This window comes from Anomaloglossus baeobatrachus, chromosome 4, assembly GCF_048569485.1.
Source record: "Anomaloglossus baeobatrachus isolate aAnoBae1 chromosome 4, aAnoBae1.hap1, whole genome shotgun sequence".
NCBI lineage: Eukaryota > Metazoa > Chordata > Amphibia > Anura > Aromobatidae > Anomaloglossus > Anomaloglossus baeobatrachus.
This window is the reverse complement of record NC_134356.1, coordinates 329,955,696-329,982,477: the sequence shown is the minus strand read 5'-3', so window position 1 is coordinate 329,982,477 and position 26,782 is coordinate 329,955,696. Positions and strand designations below refer to the sequence as shown.

At 40.1% G+C, this 26,782-nt stretch overlaps 1 protein-coding gene across 1 annotated transcript in view; it reads right to left on the bottom strand.

Moving 5' to 3' along the window:
• MET (MET proto-oncogene, receptor tyrosine kinase) overlaps positions 1-26,782 on the bottom strand; it is a 213,239-nt gene that overhangs the window by 74,987 nt on the left and 111,470 nt on the right. Inside the window, exons 6-10 of the mRNA XM_075345034.1 lie at positions 24,520-24,677; positions 21,954-22,056; positions 19,285-19,421; positions 18,386-18,547; positions 12,062-12,161 (exon numbers count right to left, since the gene is read on the bottom strand). Coding sequence (XP_075201149.1) covers positions 12,062-12,161; positions 18,386-18,547; positions 19,285-19,421; positions 21,954-22,056; positions 24,520-24,677 — 660 coding nt within the window. The remainder of the gene's footprint in view (positions 1-12,061; positions 12,162-18,385; positions 18,548-19,284; positions 19,422-21,953; positions 22,057-24,519; positions 24,678-26,782) is intronic.

Below are 26,782 nucleotides of genomic sequence, written 5' to 3'. Positions count from 1 at the left end.
TGTGAATTGCTCTTTCAGTTGTAGTTTAGTATTTTGGGATAATTATTTTTTATGGTAATATTTCTTTTGTTGGATGGATATTGTGGGTGGGTTATATTGAATATTATTGGCCTTCATAGCCACAGGATTATTTCATATTGAGTAATGATTACCTACAATATATAACAAAAGTGAGTACACCCCTCAAAATTAGCTCAACACACAGCCATGAATGTCTAAAGTGAGTACACCTCTAAATGAAAATGGCCAAATTGTGCCCAATTAGCCATTTTCCCTCCTGGTGTCATGTGACTCAATAGTGTTACAAGAGCTCAGGTGTGAATGCGGAGCATAACAAGGTGTGTTACATTTAGTGTTATCGCTCATACTCTCTCATCCTGGTCACTGGAAGTTCAACATGGCACCTCATGCAAAGAATTCTCTGATGATCTATAAAAAAAAGAATTGTTGCTCTACATAAAGATGGCCTAGGCTATAAGAAGATTGCCAATACCCTGTAACTGAGCTGCACCACGGTGGCTAAGACCGTACAGCGGTTTAGACATTAATGGCTGTGTGTAGAGTTTTTTAAAGGGCACCAAATGTTCACTGTTATACAAGCTGGACAATGACTACTGTACATCAAAGTGTCATATCTTCTATAGTGTCCCATGAAAAGATATAATAAAATATTTACAAAAATGTGAAAGGTGTACTCACTTTTGTGATACACAAAAGTAAAAAATTGAGCTCAACATGTTGGCTTGTCATTCCTCAAGCAAAGAAGGGTAACCGATGAGTGCTCACTCCTCCTGGTGCAGCATAGTCATATAGAGTAAAGGAACATTAGGATCTCAGGTGACACAATCAGTCAGTAAATGTATAATATAATGTAAGTCTTTATTTCTTCACAAATAAAAAAGCATGGAATTCAGCTTCAAAAGCAAATAAAATAACTGACACGTTTCTGGCACCATGTGTACTCCCAGCCATGGTGTAACTATGACTTAGAGCGCATATGGTGCCACAAAACGCGTCAGTTGTTTTGCCTGCTTTTGCAGCTGAATTCCATGCTTTTTTATTTATGAAGATAAAAAAATATTTTTTTATATATTTACAGACTGATCGTGCCACCTGGGATCCAACGTTTGCTTTACTTTTGTGATATACTGTATATCTATTATAGTTTTTTAACACCACGAAACGCCTTCACTTTTTGGTCAACTTGTTTGTACATGACAAAGCGTAGACATCATGAAACAATAATATACTATACTCCTCAGCCAGTAGGTGGCAGTAATCTTGCAGATCTGGGCATGTATCTAATTGCATCCATTAGCTTTAATGAATGTAATTTCCGAATTAAAAAATGACAAAAAAGAAAAATTATATTTGCTCAGAATTGCTGGGTAATAGACAATAGAATTAGTTTGTTTCAATCAACATTATTGTTATTCAGAGATGTACATAGAAATCATGGGGGCCAATATTAGAATTTCTAATTGGGCCCCCACTTTCCGAAAAAAAAAAAAAAAATTAATGAATTAGTTGGTATTCAGCAGGGTCACAAGAACATATCTCACAACTTTACAGCCCTTATGAAGTAATGTTCCTCCTATTGAAGCCCCTAGATTCCCCTTTCATTGCACCCATAAAGCATGAAGGCAACAAAAGTGCTCCACTGTAAGGTGCCCCCATAGTGAATTTCTCCACAGTACTCTCCACATGCACAGTATGATGACCAAAAGGGAACCCACCCTCAACTACCATGGCAAAGTATGACGACCCAACAAAGTATGATCCCCAACTGTGACCCACACACAGCTCTCCCTGCAGTATAATGAGCTACATACAGTTTTATGGCCCCACACAGCCCTTGAACAGTATGATGGTCTCTCCACGCACCTTCACATTGTATAATTGCTTGCAAACAGTATAATGATCCTCAAATAGACCTCCATAAAGTATAAAGGATGTGTCATAGCTCTCCAAATATTATAATGACCCCCCCCACATAGCCCTCCTAATAGTATATTTGCCTCCACATAGCCCTACAAATATTATAATAGCCCCCCACATAGCCTTCCATATAGTATAATTGGCCCCACATAGTCCTCCATATAATATGATGCACCTCCCATTGTCATCCATATATCATAACGCACCCCATAGTCGTCCAAATATTATAATGCACCCCATAGTCCTTCATGTAGTATAATGCACCCCACATTCCTCCATATAGTATAAACCATCTCATAGTCCTCCAAATATTATAATGCACACCCATAGTCCACCATATATTATAATGTACCACATAGTCCTCCATATATTATAATGCACCTCTATAGTCCTCCATATGCACCATCCATAATCCTTCATATATTATAATGTACCCCTATAGTGTCCTCCATATACATTGATGAGCAAAAGTGTAACAATGTTTTCACCTTTGGCTTTTAAGGCTCTATATCTCCCCATCCACCACAACCTCTAGTGTGAGACTACCTTTATATTCTTGGCTATATAATACATACATTTGACTTCCAATTATTTAGCATATGATTACTTATGCAGATTCTTGTCATGTCACTGAATTGTTACAGTTTGTTCCTAAAAAGTTAAATTTCAAGCATGGCATGACCAAAATCTGATCCCAGGTCTCTTCTACACGTTTCCAATATTGGTGTATACTGATCGACTCACGTGGATATGTATACAGTTTTTCTTGAACTCCACCCACAAGTTTTCGATTGGTTTGAGGTCTGAGAGCTATGGGGGCCAATCCAGCAATCATTGTCATTGACCCTTTTTTTTGCCAATCTTGACTTATGCTTTGGATCATTGTCCTACTGGAACACTATTTTCTCCTTTTCATACTCATAGTACTCGAGTGTACGCAGTGGTATACTCACATACAGCTCATCATTGAGATCACCATCGATCCTGGTCAAGTATCCAATGCCTTTGGTTTTGAAACAATCCCATATCATCAGGCTTCCTCCATATAACTTGACAGTTCCTTCAATTTCTCGATCTGTTATCCCCTTTTTCCCTTATTTCTTCCAGGCTCATTTTACCCATCAGAGCCTAGTCTATTGACTTTCTTCTCATTGCTCCAAATCACCCATTTCCAATCTTCTACTGTCCACTTTCCGTATTTCTTTGCAAACTCGAGCTGACACTTATGATGATATTGAAGTTGAGGCCCACTTTTATTAGGGCCACCATTACAGACTGACATAATGTGCATTGCACGGAGCTTGTATGGATGTCAATTTCTCAATCTACTAGCCCCTTTTTCCCTTACATCATTATAGTCTTCCATACATTATAATGCACCCCCCATAGTCCTCCATATATCATAATGCACCCCCATAGTCATCCAAATAGTATGATCCAAACCCCATAGTCATTCATATGGTATTATGGCTATTGTATACCAGTGTACTTACAGTCATGGCCAAAAGTTTTGAGAATGACACCAAAATTATATTTTCACATGATCTGTTGCCCTCTGGTTTTTAATTGTGTTTGTCTGATGTTTACATCACATACAGAAATATAATTGCAATCATATTATGTGTACCAAAAGGTTATATTGACAGTTAGAATGAGTTAATGCAGCAAGTCAATATTTGCAGTGTTGACCCTTCTTCTTCAGGACCTCTGCAATTCTCCCTGGCATGCTCTCAATCAACTTCTGGATCAAATCCTGACTGATAGCTGTCCATTCTTGCATAAGCAATGCTTGCATTTTGCCAGAATTTGTTGGTTTTTGTTTGTCCACCCGTCTTTTGATGATTGCCCACAAGTTCTCAATGGGATTAAGATCTGGGGAGTTTCCAGGCCATGGACCCAAAATCTCTATATTTTGTTCCATGAGCCATTTAGTGATCACCTTTGCTTTATGGCAAGGTGCTCCATCATGCTGGAAAAGGCATTGTTGGGCACCAAACTGCTCTTGGACAGTTGGGAGAAGTTGCTCTTGGAGGACATTCTGGTACCATTCTTTATTCATGGCTGTGTTTTTAGGCAAGACTGTGAGTGAGCCGATTCCCTTGGCTGAGAAGCAACCCCACACATGAATCGTTTCAGGATGCTTAACAGTTGGCATGAGACAAGACTGGTGGCATGGTGGCATGAGACAAGACTGGCTCACCTCTTCTTCTCCTAATAAGCTGTTTTCCAGATGTCCCAAATAATTGAAAAGGGTATTCATCTGAGAAAATGACTTTACCCCAGTCCTCAGCAGTCCACTCCCTGTACCTTTTGCAGAATATCAGTCGGTCCCTGATGTTTTTTCTGGAGAGAAGTGGCTTCTTTCCTGCCCTCCTTGAAACCAGGCCTTGCTCAAGCAGTCTCCGCCTCACAGTGCGTGCAGAAGCACTCACACCAGCCTGCTGCCATTGCTGAGCTAGCTCGGCACTGCTGGTAGTCCGATCCCGCAGCTGAAAAAGTTTTAAGATACGGTCCTGGCGTTTGCTGGTCCTTCTTGGGCGCCCTGGAGCCTTTTTGGCAACAATGGAAGCTCTCTCCTTGAAGTTCTTGATGATGCGATAGATTGTTGACTGAGGTGCAATCTTTGTAGCTGCGATACTCTTCACTGTTAGGCCATTTTTGTGCAGAGCAATGATAGCTGCACGTGTTTCTTTAGAGAAAACCATGGTTAACTGAAGAGAAACAATGATACCAAGCACCAGCCTCCTTTTAAAGTGTCCAGGGGTGTCATTCTTACTTAATCATGACTGATTGATCGCCAGCCCTGTCCTCATCAACACCCACACCTGTGTTAATGGAACAATCACTAAAACAATGTTAACTGCTCCTTTTAAGGCAGGAATGCAATGATGTTGAAATGTGTTTTGGGGGTTGAAGTTCATTTTCTTAGCCAATATTGACTTTGCAAGTAATTGCTGTTAAGCTGATCACTCTTTATGACATTCTGGAGTATATGCAAATTGCCATTAGAAAAACTTAAGCAGTAGACTTTGTAAAAATTAATATTTGTAGCATTCTCAAAACTTTTGGCCATGACTGTACTGACTTAAAAAAGAATAAATACCTCTCATCGGTCCCTTGCTACACCATTCTCTGCAAAAGTATATGTTCTGAAGCAATGCACATATTGGCAGAGTGGGTACGCAGTAGTGATGTCATCATGCCCACTGGCAGAATGAAGGAATGAGCGGAGCGCTCCCTCTTTCATCATTTGTTTTAACTGTATCAGCGTCTGGGATGCCAATACAGTTCAAAGTGCGATTAATATACAGTTGAAAGTGTGCTGCTGGGCATAGAAGCCCGGTGTCAGTGTTGGCACCGGGTCCAACCAACTCACGGACAAAATAACAGCCGCCTGGTCTTTGGTGGTACCCCACTTTTGTTATTTGTTATTGCAGTATTCTTTGCTGTGTCTATATTGAGTTAAGTGAATTAATTGTGATCTTAATGTATGCAAAAACTGAAAAATAATTAATAGTTTTAAAGAACTTCTAAATTAAATACTTCTGTTCAAAGAAAGATCATTTTCTTCTGGTTTATTGGCTTCAAACCCTACGCTGACACCAAGCCCTTTCGTCTGAGAAGAGGTTCACATGTTCCTTGAACTGTATCTGGCTCGTATATTCTGTAATCCTTCTTTTTTATTGTATTATTGGTGAATTCATTGCTCTGGTTATCAACTGAAGAGTAGCGATGTCCTTTCCTTTAAATTAATAATGGTGGTATATGTAAGTCTCTTTGAGGCTGTTCTATAGAAGTGGTTCACGAGTGCAGACCACACATTTTAGCAGGCAGGTCAGTGGAGTAGATGCTCTTATGGAATGATAAAATCTAATAATGCTCTTTAGAAGTGATGCAATATGACTGATTGGTAGGGGCAGGAAAATCTCATTTGCGATGACCTTGCTGTTATGTGATTTGACATGACATTTTAAGCTCCAAATTGGTTTTAGCAATTGAAGAATACGATGGTTTTAGTTTTCAAGAAATATTGGATTGCAGAACAATGAGGAAATGCGGTAATTTAATCTACTGGCTACTCAATTAGAATACTGGCCACAAAGCAGCACCTTTGGTTATGATTGAATTAAATGTCTTTTAATGGGAAAAACTGAATTTCCCCTCTACTTGTGTTTGTGTTATAGGAAAAAATCTGAAAATTATCTATTTGTCAATATCAAAGACCACAAAGAGGTCCAGAGAGTAACCTTCCCATGAATCTCTAGACTTGTAACTGTGCCAAGCTAAACAAAAGGTACCGTCGGGCCAAGTCCTGCTCATTTTGTCTTCCACTTCGAGTCATATAGGTGATAAATAATGCTATTCAAATGCGTGCCGCGGCTTCCTGGGTAGGACAGGAAGGAACAGAATGGTAGAGATGAAGGCTATGTGTGAGGATGTTATATCAAGATATCACAGCATTTAGGTCTATTTGAGTTTCTCTGGTATCTTTAGCAAAAGTTCAAGACAAAAATAAATTCTATTTGTAGTACTACACTGTTAGATACAGCTTCTGTATGTGCACAATAAGAATGTATAAGATTACTATACTTCTATACTGATAAAAGTGAAGGTTTAGCTGTGGGAATGCTTTGCCTGCTGTGATTAGATTTTGCAAATATAATTAGTCATTAAAAGAGTATTCTCATGTTATTAAATTGCTTTAATAAGTTATACAGCATGAAGATAAGTAAGTTTGCAACTGACTTGCTTTTTTTATTTGTTGTCATTTTCCAGCAATAAGCGCTTTTCTCTTACATAATGTACAGGTCCCAATAAGCGCTTTTCTCTTACATAGTGTACAGGTCGTTTCCATGAAACCTGGTGCACACTAGTTACATTCCAGGAGGGGAGTTAACTCTTAAAATACCAGTCAGCTTTCTCTAGCCCACTGATTTCTTTCAACAGTTAGCTGTGCAATTCCCTCCCTCTCAGCTGCTCTGATTAGTCCTATAGAATCACAATCCCCCAGCATGAAGGATTTCACAATACCTAGTCTAATCTTATTCAAATGCACTGTTTTCTCTATATGTAAATACAGTGATAGATTGTACACTCAGATTAACAGAACTTGTGTTTAGCCTTATAGTTCTAATAATACTACAGTTTTGCTAGAACTGTTTCTGAAGGTGGAGGGCCTGTATTACCAGAAACCAAGAAGTAAGGAGGCTGCAGAGTTGTGAGCTGCCAGAAACCAAGAAGTAAGGAGACTGTAGAGTTGTGAGCTGCCAGAAATCAAGAAGTAAGGAGACTGTAGAGTTGTGAGCTGCCAGAAACCAAAAAGTAAGGAGACTGTAGAGTTGTGAGCTCCCAGAAACCAAGAGGTAAGGAGACTGCAGAGTTGTGAGCTGCCAGAAACCAAGAAGTAAGGAGACTGTAGAGTTGTGAGCTCCCAGAAACCAAGAGGTAAGGAGACTGCAGAGTTGTGAGCTGCCAGAAACCAAGAAGTAAGGAGACTGTAGAGTGGTGAGCTGCCAGAAATCAAGAAGTAAGGAGACTGTAGAGTTGTGAGCTGACAGAAACCAAGAAGTAAGGAGACTATGTAGAGTTGTGAGCTGCCAGAAACCAAGAAATAAGGAGACTGCAGATTTGTGAGCTGCCAGAAACCAAGAAGTAAGGAGACTGCAGAGTTGTGAGCTGCCAGAAACCAAGAAGTAAGGAGACTGTAGAGTTGTGAGCTGCCAGAAACCAAGAAGTAAGGAGACTGCAGAGTTGTGAGCTGCCAGAAACCAAGAAGTAAGGAGACTGCAGAGTTGTGAGCTGCCAGAATCCAAGAAGTAAGGAGACTGCAGAGTTGTGAGCTGCCAGAAACCAAGAAGTAAGGAGACTGTAGAGTTGTGAGCTGCCAGAAACCAAGAAGTAAGGAGACTGTAGAGTTGTGAGCTGCCAGAAACCAAGAAGTAAGGAGACTATGTAGAGTTGTGAGCTGCCAGAAACCAAAAAGTAAGGAGACTGTAGAGTTGTGAGCTGCCAGAAACCAAGAAGTAAGGAGACTGCAGAGTTGTGAGCTGCCAGAAACCAAGAAGTAAGGAGACTGCAGAGTTGTGAGCTGCCAGAAACCAAGAAGTAAGGAGACTGCAGAGTTGTGAGCTGCCAGAAACCAAGAAGTAAGGAGACTGTAGAGTTGTGAGCTGCCAGAAACCAAGAAGTAAGGAAACTGTAGAGTTGTGAGCTGCCAGAAACCAAGAAGTAAGGAGACTGTAGAGTTGTGAGCTGCCAAAAAACAAGAAGTAAAGAGACTGTAGAGTTGTGAGCTGCCAGAAACCAAAAAGTAAGGAGACTGTAGAGTTGTGAGCTCCCAGAAACCAAGAGGTAAGGAGACTGCAGAGTTGTGAGCTGCCAGAAACCAAGAAGTAAGGAGACTGTAGAGTGGTGAGCTGCCAGAAATCAAGAAGTAAGGAGACAGTAGAGTTGTGAGATGACAGAAACCAAGAAGTAAGGAGACTATGTAGAGTTGTGAGCTGCCAGAAACCAAGAAATAAGAAGACTGCAGAGTTGTGGGCTGCCAGAAACCAAGAAGTAAGGAGACTGCAGAGTTGTGAGCTGCCAGAAACCAAGAAGTAAGGAGACTGCAGAGTTGTGAGCTGCCAGAAACCAAGAAGTAAGGAGACTGTAGAGTTGTGAGCTGCCAGAAACCAAGAAGTAAGGAGACTGTAGAGTTGTGAGCTGCCAAAAAACAAGAAGTAAAGAGACTGTAGAGTTGTGAGCTGCCAAAAAACAAGAAGTAAAGAGACTGTAGAGTTGTGAGCTGCCAAAATACAAGAAGTAAAGAGACTGTAGAGTTGTGAGCTGCAAAAAAATAAACCATAGTTGGCCCAAAGGCTGTAGTCACATCTTAGCTTAAGGGGCTTCAAAAGGCCACTTTTGTCCAGAAAAATAGACTGGTACTATTAAAAACACATTATAAATGAAGATTTTACATTGGGGCCCAGAAGCTTCAAGTTACCCCACTTAGAGGGAGATGAACCCCCTTAACCACTAACGTCCAGTTTGGGCTGCTACCTCTGAAGCCACTTTACTACATCCTTGGCTATAGGCATATAATACTTATAAACTTTAGGATTTTTAGGGAATTCTTAGTTTGTTCATAATAAATATGGGAAATATTAAGAAAAATAAAAAAATAGAAGAAAGATAACAATTAAGTCAATGATTTCCCAGAAATAGAGACCAAGTCACCTTTTTAATGTCTGCAGACCCTACTGAAGCATTACTGGAGACTACCTTAGACTAGGCCAGTGCTTCACAAACTGTCAGGTAGGCCTAACCAGTGAGATACCAGTTAGGTGTTCGTGAGGTGCAGCTGGAGAGGTGGTTTTTGTAGACGTTCTCATATTCTTCACTGACTATTCTTTGGCTGCAGCAATCTCTCGGCTGGCATAAGTATTGACTCATTGTATACTTAATTTAATGTTCTACTGTGTTCAGAAGGCAAAAAAGCAAAATTGAGAGGTATTAATCATTTTAGTATGGACTTCCATTACTACAGGTTGAGGCTAGACATCATTTTGGTGTGCCTGTTTAGGCTCCAATGGAAAGAGCTTGAGGAGTGCTGCTTTATACCAAAGGCGATGAACCTGACATTTTTGGTGGCACCAGGCAAAAATCTAATGTATATGGGGACTCTTTTCAGACAGATTATACCAAGACAAAGAATGATTGAGCACGTTGGATTTCATTACCAACTCTTATTGAACACAGGCGATATAGCCGTTGTCAGATGCGTGGCAGCTGCTTATTCTCTTCTCATTGAAAAAAACATGAACACTTGACCAAATGGAGTGTTTTTTCCTGTTTCTTATATGGAAACCTAACATTTCATTTTATATTATTGATTTTATCTCTGTTCATATTAACAAAATCAGTTCCCTGTATTCCTCCACTGACTAAAATAATAAATCAGGATATACAGGACTGGCTAATTGTTTAATGTCTGCCACTTTGGATGGCATCACTAGTGTATAAATAACCCCGGTGAAGAGGAACTTTTGACCCATTGCCTCAATGAGTGTGCCATGTAAGTGAATGAACTTCATGCTGTGTTCGCTTATAATGGAAAAGATGGCGCTAAACGGGTTAATGTTAATGAGGGACAATGTTCAACCTGAAGGTGCAGTTTCTAAAAGAATAGAGTAAAAGCCTGGTATGACCTTACTGGGATGAGGAGCAGAATCATGGCTGACTCGGAGATTTCTCCATGTTCTGTTTACTTAAGCCTCATAAGAAGCGCTGCTGGTTCTCCATATCATATTATTTTTAGGCCAGCTACATATGGACAGCATTTTTGCATTTTTGATTTTTGGTAAACAGTCTGTTTTCCTATCACTATAGCAATGGCACTATTTTTTCTACAATACAACAGCTATCTATATATTATCTATTTATCTATCTATCTGTCTGTTATCTATCTATCTATATTCATGTTCAGTATATACGCAAGATCGTACTATATATACACACGGTATATATATATATATATATACAGTATATTATATATGTATATATATATATATACATACAAACATACTGACTAATGAATCAAAGAGCAAATAGCTCATATTCCATAGTCAGTTTTTATGTATATATATATATATATATATATATATATATATATATTTATTAAAGGGAAGCTGTCACGTGGAAAAACTCTATTCTCCTGCAGATATGGGGTTAGTCTACAGGTTAATAGGGTTTGAAACCTGCCTGGTACCTGGACATTGAGCCCCACTGCCGGGAGGAAATGAACTTAATCCTCTCGTCAGCGTTAGGGTTTTAGAGGACTATAGAATTTGGGCAATCCGCTCTTCAATTCATGAGTCAGTATGTTTGTATTTGTATAAATTGGTTCTGTAAACATCTCTGTAAATATATACTGTATATAATAGTTGTAAAAAGCCAAAATTAGGTTTTATTTCTACAGAGGTGCATTAACAATGCTTGTGACAAGTTGTATGGTCTTCTAGTAAAGGAAATTTGTCACCTAATATGAGAGCAACGTAATGTAGAGACAGAGATCCTGATTCTAGCAATGTATCAGTCACTTTGCTGCTTGCTGTAGTTTTGATAAAATCATGGTTTTATCAGCAGGAGAGTATCACTAGAGGACTAGTAAGCCTGCTGACATATAGTTCTCCTTATTCTTTCATCTGTATAACCCCACCCATCACTGATTGGCAGATATCTGACTATGCACAGTGTACACAGGAAGCTGCCAATCAGTGTTGTGAGGGTGGGGTTATACAGAGCTCAGCATTCAGAGAACTGATGAATCTGCAGCTGATAAAACAGTGATTTTATCCAAACTGCAGCAAGCAGCCCAGTAAGTAATACATCACTGGAATCAGGGTATCTGCCCCCACATCATGCTGCTCTCAGGTGAGGCAGCAAAAACCTGGTAACATATTTTTTGAAGAAGCCATGACTATTCAATCAAACAACTTCTGAGATCATGTTATAACAGAAAATGTGCCAACCATTTCAATGCTCTAAGTTGTCCCCCAGATTTGTCTTGACTCTCATTAGCACAATTATCTGCCCAATATAGTCCTGACCCTTCTAACTACATCTCACTCTTTCTAGCAACAGTATAGTTTGGTCATTAGGAGTATTAACCAGTGCTCAGAATGAAAATGCTGTAGGGTTAGATAAAAGAGAGATTTCCAGTGCAGGGAATTGGAAGAGAACACAGGGATAAAGTGGATTTACCACAGGATGAATGTCGTTTTAAAATAGCATTTGCTTATCGTCAGTAAACCATGCTGCGTCTGCAATCACAAAGCTCCTGGAATAGCGGATTCATTTCAGTCTACATGTCTATTTATTGAAACATGTTTAATGAGACAAAGTAATGAAAAGCTCTGGCTCCTCACTGCTCTCCTAACCTGTATAGGCAATGCCAATAAACTGTATAGGCAAATGAGTTCCTCAGATATAATGTACATTTCCCAAGATAAGCACCTACAGTGTATACACATATATATGAACTGTGAGGGGCAAAACCCATGATTTATAGAAGTACTTATGACTGGGAGAGATTTCATTCTTATACTATGCAGCTATAATACTGTATACATGCAATGCTTACCATATTGTACTGTATGCTCGGTTCAGATAACTGAATTACCATCCGGGGAGAAGATACTACGTTCAGATTTATTCCTTGGGCAATTATGGTGCTTCCTCCACTGTGGATGGCAATACATTTAATATCAGGATTGTACAGATACATACTAGATCCATCACATTAATAATTTACAGTTAGATGGATATTATATAGATAGACAGACAGACAAATAGAAAGATAGAAAGACACATAGATGGATGGATAGAAAGATAGACATAGAGACATACAGTAGATGGATAGATAGACATAGATAGATAGAGAGATATAGATGGATAGATGATTGATATATAGATAGATACAAGAAGCTACTGATAAGTCTTTAGCTTTGTGACTTTTTTGTTTCTATGGTAACGAATATTACATCACACGAAAGCCTTATGTGTCTAATATATGTTTTCAAAATTTTGTGTTTGTTGCTTATGACAACAGTATTCTACGCACGCGGGAAAACAAAATGGTGGAGTCTAATGCGATATTCACAGCAACTGAGAGCAGAGGAGTGATAAAATTCTTGTTTCTGCAAGGAAAGTCCACAATGGATATTCATAGTGATATGTCGCAGACATTGGTGGATCAATGCACTTCATATTCCACAGTTAAGAACTGGATTGCCAAATTTAAAACGGGCCACTTCAGCACCAATGATGAGGAACGTCCTGGACGACCGAGAGTGGTTGTTGTTCTGGAGATTGTCGATGCTATGCACAATCTCATACTGGAGAATCGACGAATTTCAGCTAAAGCAATAGCAGACATCGTGGGGATTTCCCATGAACGTGTTTGTGTCATTATCCATGAACATTTGGACATGAGGAAGCTATCTGCAAAGTGGGTCCCCAAATGTTTGACAACAGATCAGAGAAGCATGCGAGTGAAAACTTCCCGGTCCATTTGTCAGCGTTTCCGGACTGATAAGAACTTCTTGGATCGACTAGTCACTATGGATGAGACCTGGATTTATTTGTATGACCCTGAAAACAAGGAGCAGTCAAAAGAGTGAAGGCACAGTGGTTCTCCTTGTCCAATAAAGTTCAGGGTGCAAAAATCAGTCACTGAGGTGCTGGTGTCTGTATTCTGGGATAAGGAGGGCGTGCTGCTAGTGGACTACCTTCAAAAGGGTTCCACCATCAATGCAAGGTATTACATTTAACTTTTGAACCAATTGAAGGCAGCTCTGAAGGCCAAAAGGCAATGGAATTTTGTTCCTGCAAGACAATGCCTTGGCTCACACTGCACAAGCGACCACGGCAAAACTGGCAGAGCTGGGCTTCCAGCTGGTTGGCCACCCACCTTATTCACCAGATCTAGCTCCCTCCAACTATCATCTGTTTCCAAACCTGAAGAAACACCTCAAGGGTACCAAATTTCACACCATTTCTGATGCCATGGCTGCTACGGATGCCTGGTTTGAGAAATCCTCCTTTTTGCTAGGCTTACAGAACTTGAAATACCGATGTAAGAAGTGTGTTGACATCAGTGGAAAGTATGTGGAACAAATGTAAAGTTTCATCATCCTATCTCGTTTCTTTCTGGGTAAAGCCAAAGACTTATCAGCAGCCCCTCGTAGATAGATAGATAGTTAGACAGACAAATAGATAATAGATAGATAGAATCATTATCAAGTCCATGATAGGAAAAACAGTCCATTTAGCATATTTTCCATATTGGCCATTCCAGGAGGAGAATGTGTGTGGTAAAATATGATTTGTAAGAAACATTACATACAGTGCCTACAAGTAGTATTCAACCCCCTGCAGATTTAGCAGGTTTACACATTCGGAATTAACTTGGCATTGTGACATTTGGACTGTAGATCAGCCTGGAAGTGTGAAATGCACTGCAGCAAAAAAGAATGTTATTTCTTTTTTTTAAATTGTGAAAAGTTTATTCAGAGGGTCATTTATTATTCAACCCCTCAATCCACCAGAATTCTGTTTGGTTCCCCTAAAGTATTAAGAAGTATTTCAGGCACAAAGAACAATGAGCTTCACATGTTTAGATTAATTATCTATTTTTCCAGCCTTTTCTGACTAATTAAGACCCTCCCCAAACTTGTGAACAGCACTCAAACTTGGTCAACATGGGAAAGACAAAGGAGCATTCCAAGACCATCAGAGACAAGATCGTGGAGGGTCACAAGGCTGGCAAGGGGTACAAAACCCTTTCCAAGGAGTTGGGCCTACCTGTCTCCACTGTTGGGAGCATCATCCGGAAGAGGAAGGCTTATGGAACTACTGTTAGCCTTCCACGGCCTGGACAGCCTTTGAAAGTTTCCACCCGTGCCGAGGCCAGGCTTGTCCGAAGAGTCAAGGCTAACCCAAGGAAAACAAGGAAGGAGCTCCGGGAAGATCTCATGGCAGTGGGGACATTGGTTTCAGTCAATACCATAAGTAACGTACTCCACCGCAATGGTCTCCGTTCCAGACGAGCCCGTAAGGTACCTTTACTTTCAAAGCGTCGTGTCAAGGCTCGTCTACAGTTTGCTCATGATCACTTGGAGGACTCTGAGACAGACTGGTTCAAGGTTCTCAGGTCTGATGAGACAAAGATCGAGATCTTTGGTGCCAACCACACACGTGACGTTTGGAGACTGGATGGCACTGCATATGACCCCAAGAATACCATCCCTACAGTCAAGCATGGTGGTGGCAGCATCATGCTGTGGGGCTGTTTCTCAGCCAAGGGGCCTGGCCATCTGGTCCGCATCCATGGGAAGATGGATAGCACGGCCTACCTGGAGATTTTGGCCAAGAACCTCCGCTCCTCCATCAAGGATCTTAAGATGGGTCGTCATTTCATCTTCCAACAAGACAACGACCCAAAGCACACAGCCAAGAAAACTAAGGCCTGGTTCAAGAGGGAAAAAATCAAGGTGTTGCAGTGGCCTAGTCAGTCTCCTGACCTTAACCCAATTGAAAACTTGTGGAAGGAGCTCAAGATTAAAGTCCACATGAGACACCCAAAAAACCTAGATAACTTGGAGAAGATCTGCATGGAGGAGTGGGCCAAGATAACTCCAGAGACCTGTGCCGGCCTGATCAGGTCTTATAAAAGACGATTATTAGCTGTAATTGCAAACAAGGGTTATTCCACAAAATATTAAACCTAGGGGTTGAATAATAATTGACCCACACTTTTATGTTTAAAATTTATTAAAATTTAACTGAGCAACATAACTTGTTGGTTTGTAAGATTTATGCATCTGTTAATAAATCCTGCTCTTGTTTGAAGTTTGCAGGCTCTAACTTATTTGCATCTTATCAAACCTGCTAAATCTGCAGGGGGTTGAAGACTACTTGTAGGCACTGTATATTATAATACATGTATAGTATAGTACGCTTTAGTATAGTCATTTAGTATAGTAATTTAGTAGAATAATAGTATAGTACAGTAATTTAGTGTTTAGTATTGTACGCCCATCCCTATCCTGTGGCCTTCGTGTACCTAATCTTCTTTGTTTCCAGGCACTAGCACATAGCTAAGCAGCCAACTCATTTCATTTTTATGAAGATCAAACCACACAAACCATTCAAAGAGGAATCTGCTGATACTAACAGCCTCCCAGGTCAGGAATGATACGTCCATTACCTCCCTCAAAATTCCTGCCAATCTGCAAAATTGCAGGCCACCCTTCATGTCTAGAATTATTGATTATGTCTAGATATAATGACATCTGCAATATATTCACTCAGTATAATATACTACTACAGAGTGAATTAAATGAGGAAGATCTCATGTCAATACAATTATTCCGGACTATGCATGATAAGATAGTAAACTGAGGACAACGTATACTGGAAATCTTGGCTGCTCACTGCTTCCATCTAATAGAAAGCGAGAACAAGGGCAGTGTGAAGAAATAAATTGTATGTAATTCCCTAATTACTGCTTAATACCCAGTATAATTCTCACAAGTGATATAGTACAGAGAATACAGAGTATACAGTGGTATATAGACAATTCATCCACTTGCATCTGTATCTATCCCTAGTGTTGTCTCACATACACTACTGGTAATTTTCATAGGAAATCAGATCAATTTCACAGTATGTTTTTTTCTGTATGTGGGAGGAAACCAAGTTCCCAGAGGAAGGACATGCAAACAAAATGGTAAAATATTCAAACTGAAAGGGAACCTATCAGCACCATTACACCTCCAAAACCACCACGACTGTAAATAAGCCTCGTGCCGCATTACAATAGACTACTTTGTGTGACATACACTTGTATGAATGGCCTGTAAATAATCCAGGACTAATACCATGTTGTCTCCCCACAACAGAGTAGTCCAGCTTCAGATCTTGTAAGTACGGTACATCCTTTGGGACTGATTGACATCCGGCGCAGCGGCAACGTCACTATTTGGTCATGGCAAATTTCATCACATACAAGGAACGCTTTACCTTCCTGGGCATGAACAGTTCACTTAGAAAGCCTGGTAGCAGACACACATCTTTATTGTGCATAGCTAGGGAGCCAAAATATATTGCTCTGAGATTTACAGGGACCAAATAGTGATGCCACCACTGTGCTGGTTGTCAATCATTCACAGGGGGTTTGCATAAAAGATCTGAGACTGGACTAGACTGGGGGAATCAATCAGTTCTGGCAACTGTAAGCTGTCACACAAATTTTTTCTCAAAGCTTGCCTAGTGTCATGAAGGCATCAGACGCTGTTCACACTACTGATTCTGACACGCCATATTGTGGTTTCTCTGGTGTTTCTGAGGTACCCAAGCAGGCTCAGGCATCGATCCGCTGTGGTCTCATTAATGGTCAGGCTAGCAAGAGTTAAACTGCTAGCCTGCTGGTTTCCTCTGTGATCACATGTTGTTGGAAACCTGCCACATTTACTCCATGCCTTTTTAAGATGGTGGAATTTGTCATCCCTCGCCGACTATAGTTTATTGCTGTGTTGGCCTGTGTGCTGTTGTGTCCCAATCCTGATGGTGCTTGGAGTTGATGTGGAATTCTCTTGTTATCTTGTTGTTCCCGCACTGCTTTTATTTTCCTCTTTACAACTTACTGTATTATACCTTTGTGTGAGCATGCTGTGGGATATGGTTTTAGTTTCCCCTGTTTGTCTAGCTTTGTTGGTTTTATCACACTCCTTTCCTGGCCCTCCCCTGGGGTAGAGGAAGAGGGGGTATAAGATCAGGACTGGTCAGGAAGGCGGCCCAGACATCCTCACCTTCAGAGGTAACTCTGAAATAAGGGATAGCTAGGGCCAGTCTATGAGCCCCTATCCCCTGCTCTCCATGATTATCATGACACAAGCGAGCCTTAAAACTTTATTTTCACATATAGAAATCTATATATTGCATATGAAGGTGTTTATTGGGGTTAAGAAGCTGTCTGGTTACAATTAAAAGGGTTGTCTTCTACCAGACTTGCGCTGTTCCAATGTTGTATCCCCTGACAGTTATGTGACATTATGTCACATGAGCACTACTGCAGTCACTGATGCTCTGCAGCCTTCACAGGTTTATCAGATGGAACAGTTCTGTCTGATGTAATTGTGAAGGCTGCAGCAGATTAGTGTCCCTGATTGGCTACAGTGGCAATGTGGCATAACAATGTCGCCTTATCATATGACTGCTGGAAGATACAGGATGTGCATAGAGTAATTCCTTTCCTAAAGAAGGGGGCTCAGACTCCTGAAATGCGTAGAAATAAAATCTCTCCTTTTATTATACAATTTTCTTTTTGCAGTAATACCTTCTTCTGCTCCTCCAGTTTACGGAAGATACAGCAGCAGCATTGCTGGAATGGCACCGGTCCGGGAAGTGAGTAGATGTTTCTTTTATTTTATCTTGGCCAATTTAACATCAAGGCAACACCCCTAACTATAGAGGCGTTAACATACATGGAGTCTGGCACATTTTTCATGCGTGTCATAGGATTTACAGCGTATATAATAAGATGGCTTTTCCTCATGGATATTAGATTTTGTAGTACAGAAAGATCTTTTTTTCATTATAAATTTGGCACCGCCTTTGACTAGTTTCTTGAAGCTTACTGATCCAAATATTACAGATCAAGCTGCAAATACAATTGTACATTTTTATGGACAGTACAAGACTTTTCTAGTTCATATTATTGGTTAATTGTGCCCCAGAATTTGCTCTGCTTATTATTACTGTTGGTACACCATGTAAATAGTTTGTCATTATTTTGATAAATGATCTCAGAAGTATGAATATGTCTCATGAATATGTCTGCTCTATTTCTACATTATAGGGTCCATGTAACCTTTGGTAGCTGTTACATTACATTCGCACTTACCTGAGGAAAGACTTGGCTGGGTGTATCTTAGAAATGACTGGATCATCTCTATAAGTAAACAAAGTGCTTGAATCTCGACGTGCGCTGTCAATTTTCAGCATAATCCGATAGGTGTTCATTTTTTTTCTTGGTGTATAGCACTCAATGGCTGTACTGGATACACTGCAGGAGATGTGCGAAAATACAGTACAATAACCACAGAAAGAAAATTAAACATAAATAATAAAGAACAGATGATTCAGTGACCGTTCTAAAACTCAACATACAAAATAGATAACAGAAGGCAATAAACTGACAATCTGTGTAGGGGACTTCTCAGTGGGCAAGATACGCGAAGGATGGATCCATAGATGATCCAATTATGGCCACAGAGGAAAGGCTAGGGAAGTGTCAGCGGCTTATCTCCTTTTCCCCTTTCAAACTATCATGCATGCTTATCCTAGAATGCATGTGTATAGGGGTGCTGGAGGAAAAATCTGTTATCTATTTAACGTGGATTAGCTTTAATATAATGTGTGTGACTGACCTATCTGATCATAATTAATGATGAGCCAGTTTCGAAATACTCAGATTCGCGATACTCGTAACAAGTACTGTCTAATACTCGCATTCCGAATAGTCTGTGCAATGCAAATCAATAGTCAATAGGGAATACTTACAATGTAACGAGTAACCTGAATGCCGAGTAGCGAATAGTGCGGCATTCAGGTTACTCGTTACATTGCGAGTATTCCCCATTGACTTGCATTGTACACACTATTCGGAATGCATACGCGAGTATTAGACAGTACTTGTTACGAGTATCGCGAATCCGAGTATTTCGAAACTCGCTCATCATTAATCATAATCCTCAAGGAAACAAAAAATAATAAATGACTTGTCTGTTAATTCATATTTACCTCCTGATGGTGCAGATTTCATTACCAACATAAACAGTTCTGTCTTGTCCACTATTCAAGTAATGTCCTTTAACGGTAAGCAAAGTCCCCCCGGATTGTGGTCCATAACTTGGTGTAATGCTTTCTATCACAGGATTCTTATAAAGAAAAACATATCATTATAGTAAATATATGTGAAATCAAACAATATATGTATACTGTACCTTACTATACAACACTTTTCCCACAGTAATATGCAGCCCCAAATGAAGAAATGATATAAATGCCACCTACAGCAAACAAGCAGGACTCAAGCAATACAAAATTATTTATTGAACAATAAAAAATAAACAAATTGCAAATAAAAAAATACTTTTATGTAATACAGAATCAGTAAATATCTGTTGCACTTAGTATATGCAAGTACTTTGATCTAAACGAATTGTAAGCTGCCATAAGTATCAATAACGTCACCAAGTACGTATATTTCTAAAGCAGGCTTTACACGCTACGACATCGCTCAAGCGATCTCGGAGTCACGGAATTTGTGACGCACATCCGGTCGCTTTAGCGATACTGTTGCATGTGACACCTATGAGCGATTTTGCATCGTCGCAAAAACGTGCAAAATCGCTCATCGGTGACATGGGGGTCCATTCTCAAATATCGTTACTGCAGCAGTAACGAAGTTGTTCCTCGTTCCTGCGGCAGCACACATCGCTCCGTGTGACACCGCAGGAACGAGGAAGCTCTCCTTACCTGCCTCCCGGCCACAATGCGGAAGGAAGGAGGTGGGCGGGATGTTCGTCCCGCTCATCTCCGCCCCTCCGCTTCTATTGGGCGGCGGTTCAGTGACGCTGCTGTGACGTCGCTGTGACGCTGAACGAACCGCCCCCTTATAAAGGGTGCGGTTCGCCGGTCACAGCGATGTTGCAAAGCAAGTAAGTAGTATGACGGGTCTGGGCGATGTTGTGCGACACGGGCAGCGATTTGCCCGTGTCGCACAACCAATGGGGGCGGGTACGCACGCTGGCGATATCAGTACCGATATCGCAGTGTGTAAAGTACCCTTAAGAGTGCTATTGACATCAATCTCTCACCAGATGTTGGTAACAACCCATCCAATCCACTCAGGCAACAAATTTATACCATAGATATCCACAAATTAAGTTATGTATACTAATGAGAAACGACACAGGGAAAAAGTATTGCATATATGAAGAAAGGAAGGTGCAAAAGCCGTGGAAAGTCATGATTCCAGTTGAAATCTATCAGTAATTAGAAATCATTCTTGCCACTTATTGAAAACTAATATCAGCTGGTTCAACTGATGGCCTATAAAAAGGTGTCTCATTACCAAGGTGCCACACAAATAAAAAATTCTTATGATGGGTAAAACCAGTGAGCTGTCTGAAGACCTTTGCAACTTTATTGTTGCAAAACATACTGACATGATGGGATTGGTGACAGAATTTCTAAACTACTCATGGTTCAAGTGAACTCTGTTGGGGCCATAATCTGAAAGTGGAAACAAAATAATTTCACCATAAACTGGCCACAATTAGGTGCTCCCCACAAGATTTCAGACAAAGGAGTGAAGAGTAAAAGAGTTATCAGAAGAGTTGTCCAAGAGCCAAAGATTACCTGTGGAGAGCTACAGAAAAACCTGGAATCAGCAGGTACAATTGTTTCAAAGAAAACAATAAAAAATGCACATAAACTTCATGTCCTCAATGCATGCTTACGATGCAAGACTCCACTACTGAACAAAATGTTTCATGTTCAAGCACATTTAATGTTTGTTCAACAACATTTAGACAAGCCTGTGAAAAACTGTGAGAATATAGTTTGGTCAGATGGGACCAGTATTGAACTGTTTGGATGCCATAATAAACACCATGTTTAGAGGCCTTTAAGACCATATCAACAGTGAAGTTTGGAGATGGGAACAATATTATGTGGGGCTATGTTCAGCTAATGGCATTTACAAACTTCATATAATTGAACGACATATGAACGGACAAATGTTCTGAGACATTCTTAATAAAAATCTGCTACCATATTGCAGGATGATGAAGATGAAAGGGGGTGGACATTTTAGCAAGATAATAGTCCCAAACACACAGCCAAGGAAAGTCTCAATTGGTTTCAAAGAAAGAAAATAAAGCTGCTAGAATGGCCCAGCCAATCACCTGACATGAATTCAATAGAAAGGAACTAAAGCTCAAAGTTCAGGATTTGAAGAGTGTGTTTGTGTGTAAGAATGAGCCAAAATCACATCTGAGCAAAGCATGCAACTAGATTATCCATACAGAAGGCGTGTTAAAGCTGTCATCATCAGTAAAGGCTTTTGTTCAAAGTATTAAATAAATTTCAGTAAGAATGTTCTATAATTTAATTTATGGACATCTATGGTTTGATTTCTTTGCTTTGGATTGGGTGGGTTGTTACAGGTGAGAAATTCATGTCATTAGCATTTAGAACTTTAAAAATATACTTTGTTAGAAAATTGCTATTGTATATGATTGTGGTTTGCCCCTACCCTTTGCCATATATGAATGTCCACATTTATTTATTTTTTTCTTTATCTTTGTGGCTTATATATTTCTTGTTTAGTAGATAGTTGCCTAGTACTTCAGTCCTGTTTGTTTGCTGTAAGTGTTATGTACTTCATTATAGATTATACTTACCACAAAAGAGAATGTGTTAAAATCGACGGTCTTCCTTCCATTTGACAAAGTGCTGCTTATATTAAATTTAGCAGTATCTTCTTGGCCTAATTTGCACACCAACCTTAAAGATAAAATAAAATCTTGTGTCCAACACAGCTACCATGTCTAAGAGCAGTAAAAAATATATCTAGGTAGATATGAAGCCTAAAGGCCCAGTCACACTAAACAAGTTACCAGCGATCCCAACAAGGATACAACCTGATAGGGATCGCTGGTAAGTTGCTAGGAGGTCGCTGGTGAGATGTCACACTAAGCGACGCTCCAGCGATCCCACCAGCAACCTGACCTGGCAGTGATTGCTGGAGCGTCGCTACACGAGGAAGCATGCTGCGCTTGGTAACTAAGGTAAATATCGGGTAACCAACTCGATATTTACCTTGGTTACCAGCGCACACCGCTTTGCGCTGGCTACCTGCACACCTAGCCACAGTACACATCGGGTTAATTACCCGATGTGTACTCTGCTACGTGTGCAGGCAGCAGGGAGCCGGCTTCTGTGGACGCTGGTAACCACGGTAAACAGACTGCCAGTGCCGGCTCCCTGTTCCCTGCACTCCTAGCCACAGTACACATCGGGTTAATTACCCGATGTGTAGTCTGGCTATGTGTGCAGAGAGCAGGGAGCCGGCACTGACAGCTGAGAGCTGCGGACGCTGGTAACGAAGGTAAATATCTGGTAACCAAGGGAAGGGCTTCTTGGTTACCCGCTGTTAACCGTGGTTACCAGTGTCCGCAGAAGCCGGCTCCTGGTGCCTGCACATTTAGTTGTTGCTCTGTCGCTGTCACACACAGCAATGTATGCTTCACAGCGGGAGAGCAACAACTAAAAAATGGTCCAGGACATTCAGCAACAACCAACGACCTCACAGCAGGGGCCAGGTTGTTGCTGGATGTCACACTAAGCAACATCGCTAGCAAGTTGTGCATCAGCAGCGATGTTGCTAGCGATGTTGCTTAATGTAACGGTACCTTTAGTGTGTGACAAATAGGGTTACAATTCATAGTACCACCATGCCTTAGAACCTCACAACAAAACTAGAACCTATCTCCTAAAACTCTCAACCCCTGAGATTTGCAGAGTTGTGGAAGATACCATATTGTTTGGTATATAAGACGCACCGGATTATAAGACGCACCCCAAATTTAGAGGAAAAAAAAGTAAAAAAAAAAAAGAGGTCCGTCTTAAAACCCGGTGGTGTCTTACCGGGGAGCGGGCGGCAGTGGTTGTGGAGCGGGGTCATTGGGGGCAGGGGTGGTGGAGGGATGCTCTGGGGGCAGTGCTGGGGTTGCGGGCGATGTGCTGGAGCTTCGCTGTGCTGGGGCTGCAGGCCAAGGATGCTGTGCTGTGGCTGTGGGCGACATCCTGAAGATGTCGGCAGTGCAGACTTCAAATGCTGGTGCCCGGAGTTGGTGTGTGTGCAGATGGAGCTCTCGGCAGCAGCATCGGACTTAAGGAAAATGGCTCCAAGAGGTGGCGTGTGCACAGATGAGATCTTGAGTCAAGAGCTCCATCTGCGCATGTGCCGACTCTAGGCACTATTATTTTGAAGTTCGCACTACCGACATTTTTAGAAGTCGCTCGCAGTCCCAGCACAGCACAGCACCCTCAGCCTGCAGCCTCAGCACATTGCCCACAGCTCTAGCACAGTGCCCGCAGCTCCATCACAGAACTCGCAGGCCCATCACAGTAAAGCACCCTCGGCCCGCAGCCTCAGCACAGCACAGTGCAGCTAGAGCAGAGCGCCCGCAGCATTCCGATTATAAGATGCACCCCTCATTTTCCTTCCAAATTTTTGGGAGGAAAAGTGCATCTTATAATCCGAAAAATATGGTAAGTATTGCTGTTCAATGTTAATTTCATTATGTGTTCTGGAGTGGAAACACAGATTAGCGCTCTGCCCCACCTTGAAGCCCATGATAGTGGTAAGTACAGTATGGCACTGTACACCAAGACTAAAATGTGGCAACAACTAGAAATCTGGCCTATTACCAGCTAACACGGAGTTCATTATATTATATCAGACCTGGTAATTAACATCAATTTAACCTGAAGAGGTGTCTGTGCTGTGAATTATGATCAGCTAATATATGGAGATCACTACCAATACCCTGCATTCTTAATTTTGTATACTTTCCCTCAGATGCTCCTATATTTTACTTCACTTTTTAAAATGCTTTTCTGTGTTGCTTTAGTTAGCTTGGTATTAAATACTGTCAGATGAGCAATTTTTCATCTGATTCATAGCTTTCCACACTTATTCACACATTTCATTATCTGCATTGAGAACAATTGTATGTGCAGTAAATGAGCTCTGTGTAATTCCTACACATATTACTGTATACACCATAGTGTGACTACATGGATCCTACAAGAGCATGTGAACTGGGGGAAAACCAGTACGTAGCCAAACTATATGCTATCATTCATGTAGATGGCTGTTTTTTGTTAGCTGATAAGAATGAATAGTACTGCAAAGAATGAATTATGGTCATACTTTAAGTGTAAATAGACAAAGTATCTTACGTGTTTTCTTTGCTGTTTTTTCCATCTATTCTGCAGATATTTTTCCCAATAAGGACTGAGGCATTCTTAAATCTAAAATTATCTTTTCTGGAAACCAGGTCCCATCCGCATATTGTTAAAGGAGTGCCACCATCAATTGGAGCGGCCACTGGAGAGATCTGGGAGATAGAAACAAACAGCAATAAATAAAAGAGAGGCTGAGAACTTATTTCTTCTGGATTCACTTAGAGGGGTATCCTTATCGAACACATTCATAGCATGGGTACATTAAATGCAAATGTAGATACTGTTTCAATGAGTTTAATGAGTAAAGATGCAACCTATGTATAAAATGGATAGATATATAGATAGATAATAGATAGATGATAGATCAATAATAGATATATGATAGAACGATATATAGATAGATAGATGGATAGATAATAGAGGATAGATCGATAATAGATATATAGATAGATGATAAATAGATAGATAGATACATAGATACATATATGATAGAATGATATATAGATAGATAGATAGATAGATAGATAGAGAGAGATAGATAATAGATAGATACATAGATGATAGAATGATATATAGATAGATAGATAGATAGAGAGAGATAGATAATAGATAGATACATAGATGATAGAATGATATATAGATAGATAGATAGATACATAGATGATAGAATGATATATAAATAGATAGATAGATAAAAACATAGATAGAAAGATAGATAATAGATAGATAGATATTATATATTATGTGCAGTAAATATGTTCATGTTTATTTGTATTTATGAAACAATTAATGTCTGCAACCTGGAAAGACATTAAGAAACAATGAATTGCATGGAAGGAAGTCCAAAATGTGTTCTGCTCAATTAGGTATATATAGGACAAAAAGCATATTCTGATTTCTTTGCACCCCCTACACATGGTCATTCTTCCTCTGAACTTTGTTTACCTTCTATTCTTTCTGTAATAGAAATAGTGAAATACGCCAAGCTGTGAAGTGACAATCATTAAAGGAAGGGCCTTTTATATATTATATATTGTGTTAAAATTATAACAATGGTGGGAAAAATACAAACATGAGTAGATGATTTTACAAAAGCCGTGCCAATAAAACTTATTATATGGCACTTTAATGGCATTCTCACTACCTGAAGCCCAGTAGAAAATACTATTATTAATAACAGCAATAATAAGATGAAATAACTCAAAATACCCCACTGTGAGATTTTTGAATTCTACAATCTCCCCCATAATACATTTTACAATATATATATATATATATATATATTTATATATATATATATATATATATATATATATATATATATATATAAATATCTATATCTCTATATATTTATATATCTGTATATATTTATTATATATACAGTTAGGTCCAGAAATATTTGGACAGTGACACAATTTTCGCGAGTTGGGCTCTGCATGCCACCACATTGGATTTGAAATGAAACCTCTACAACAGAATTCAAGTGCAGATTGTAATGTTTAATTTGAAGGTTTGAACAAAAATATCTGATAGAAATTGTAGGAATTGTATACATTTCTTTACAAACACTCCACATTTTAGGAGGTCAAAAGTAATTGGACAAATAAACCAAACCCAAACAAAATATTTTTATTTTCAATAATTTGTTGCGAATCCTTTGGAGGCAATCACTGCCTTAAGTCTGGAACCCATGGACATCACCAAACGCTGGGTTTCCTCCTTCTTAATGCTTTGCCAGGCCTTTATAGCCGCATCCTTCAGGTCTTGCTTGTTTGTGGGTCTTTCTGTCTTAAGTCTGGATTTCAGCAAGTGAAATGCATGCTCAATTGGGTTAAGATCTGGTGATTGACTTGGCCATTGCAGAATGTTCCACTTTTTTGCACTCATGAACTCCTGGGTAGCTTTGGCTGTATGCTTGGGGTCATTGTCCATCTGTACTATGAAGCGCCGTCCGATCAACTTTGTGGCATTTGGCTGAATCTGGGCTGAAAGTATATCCCGGTACACTTCAGAATTCATCCGGCTACTCTTGTCTGCTGTTATGTCATCAATAAACACAAGTGACCCAGTGCCATTGAAAGCCATGCAATCCCATGCCATCACGTTGCCTCCACCATGTTTTACAGAGGATGTGGTGTGCCTTGGATCATGTGCCGTTCCCTTTCTTCTCCAAACTTTTTTCTTCCCATCATTCTGGTACAGGTTGATCTTTGTCTCATCTGTCCATAGAATACTTTTCCAGAACTGAGCTGGCTTC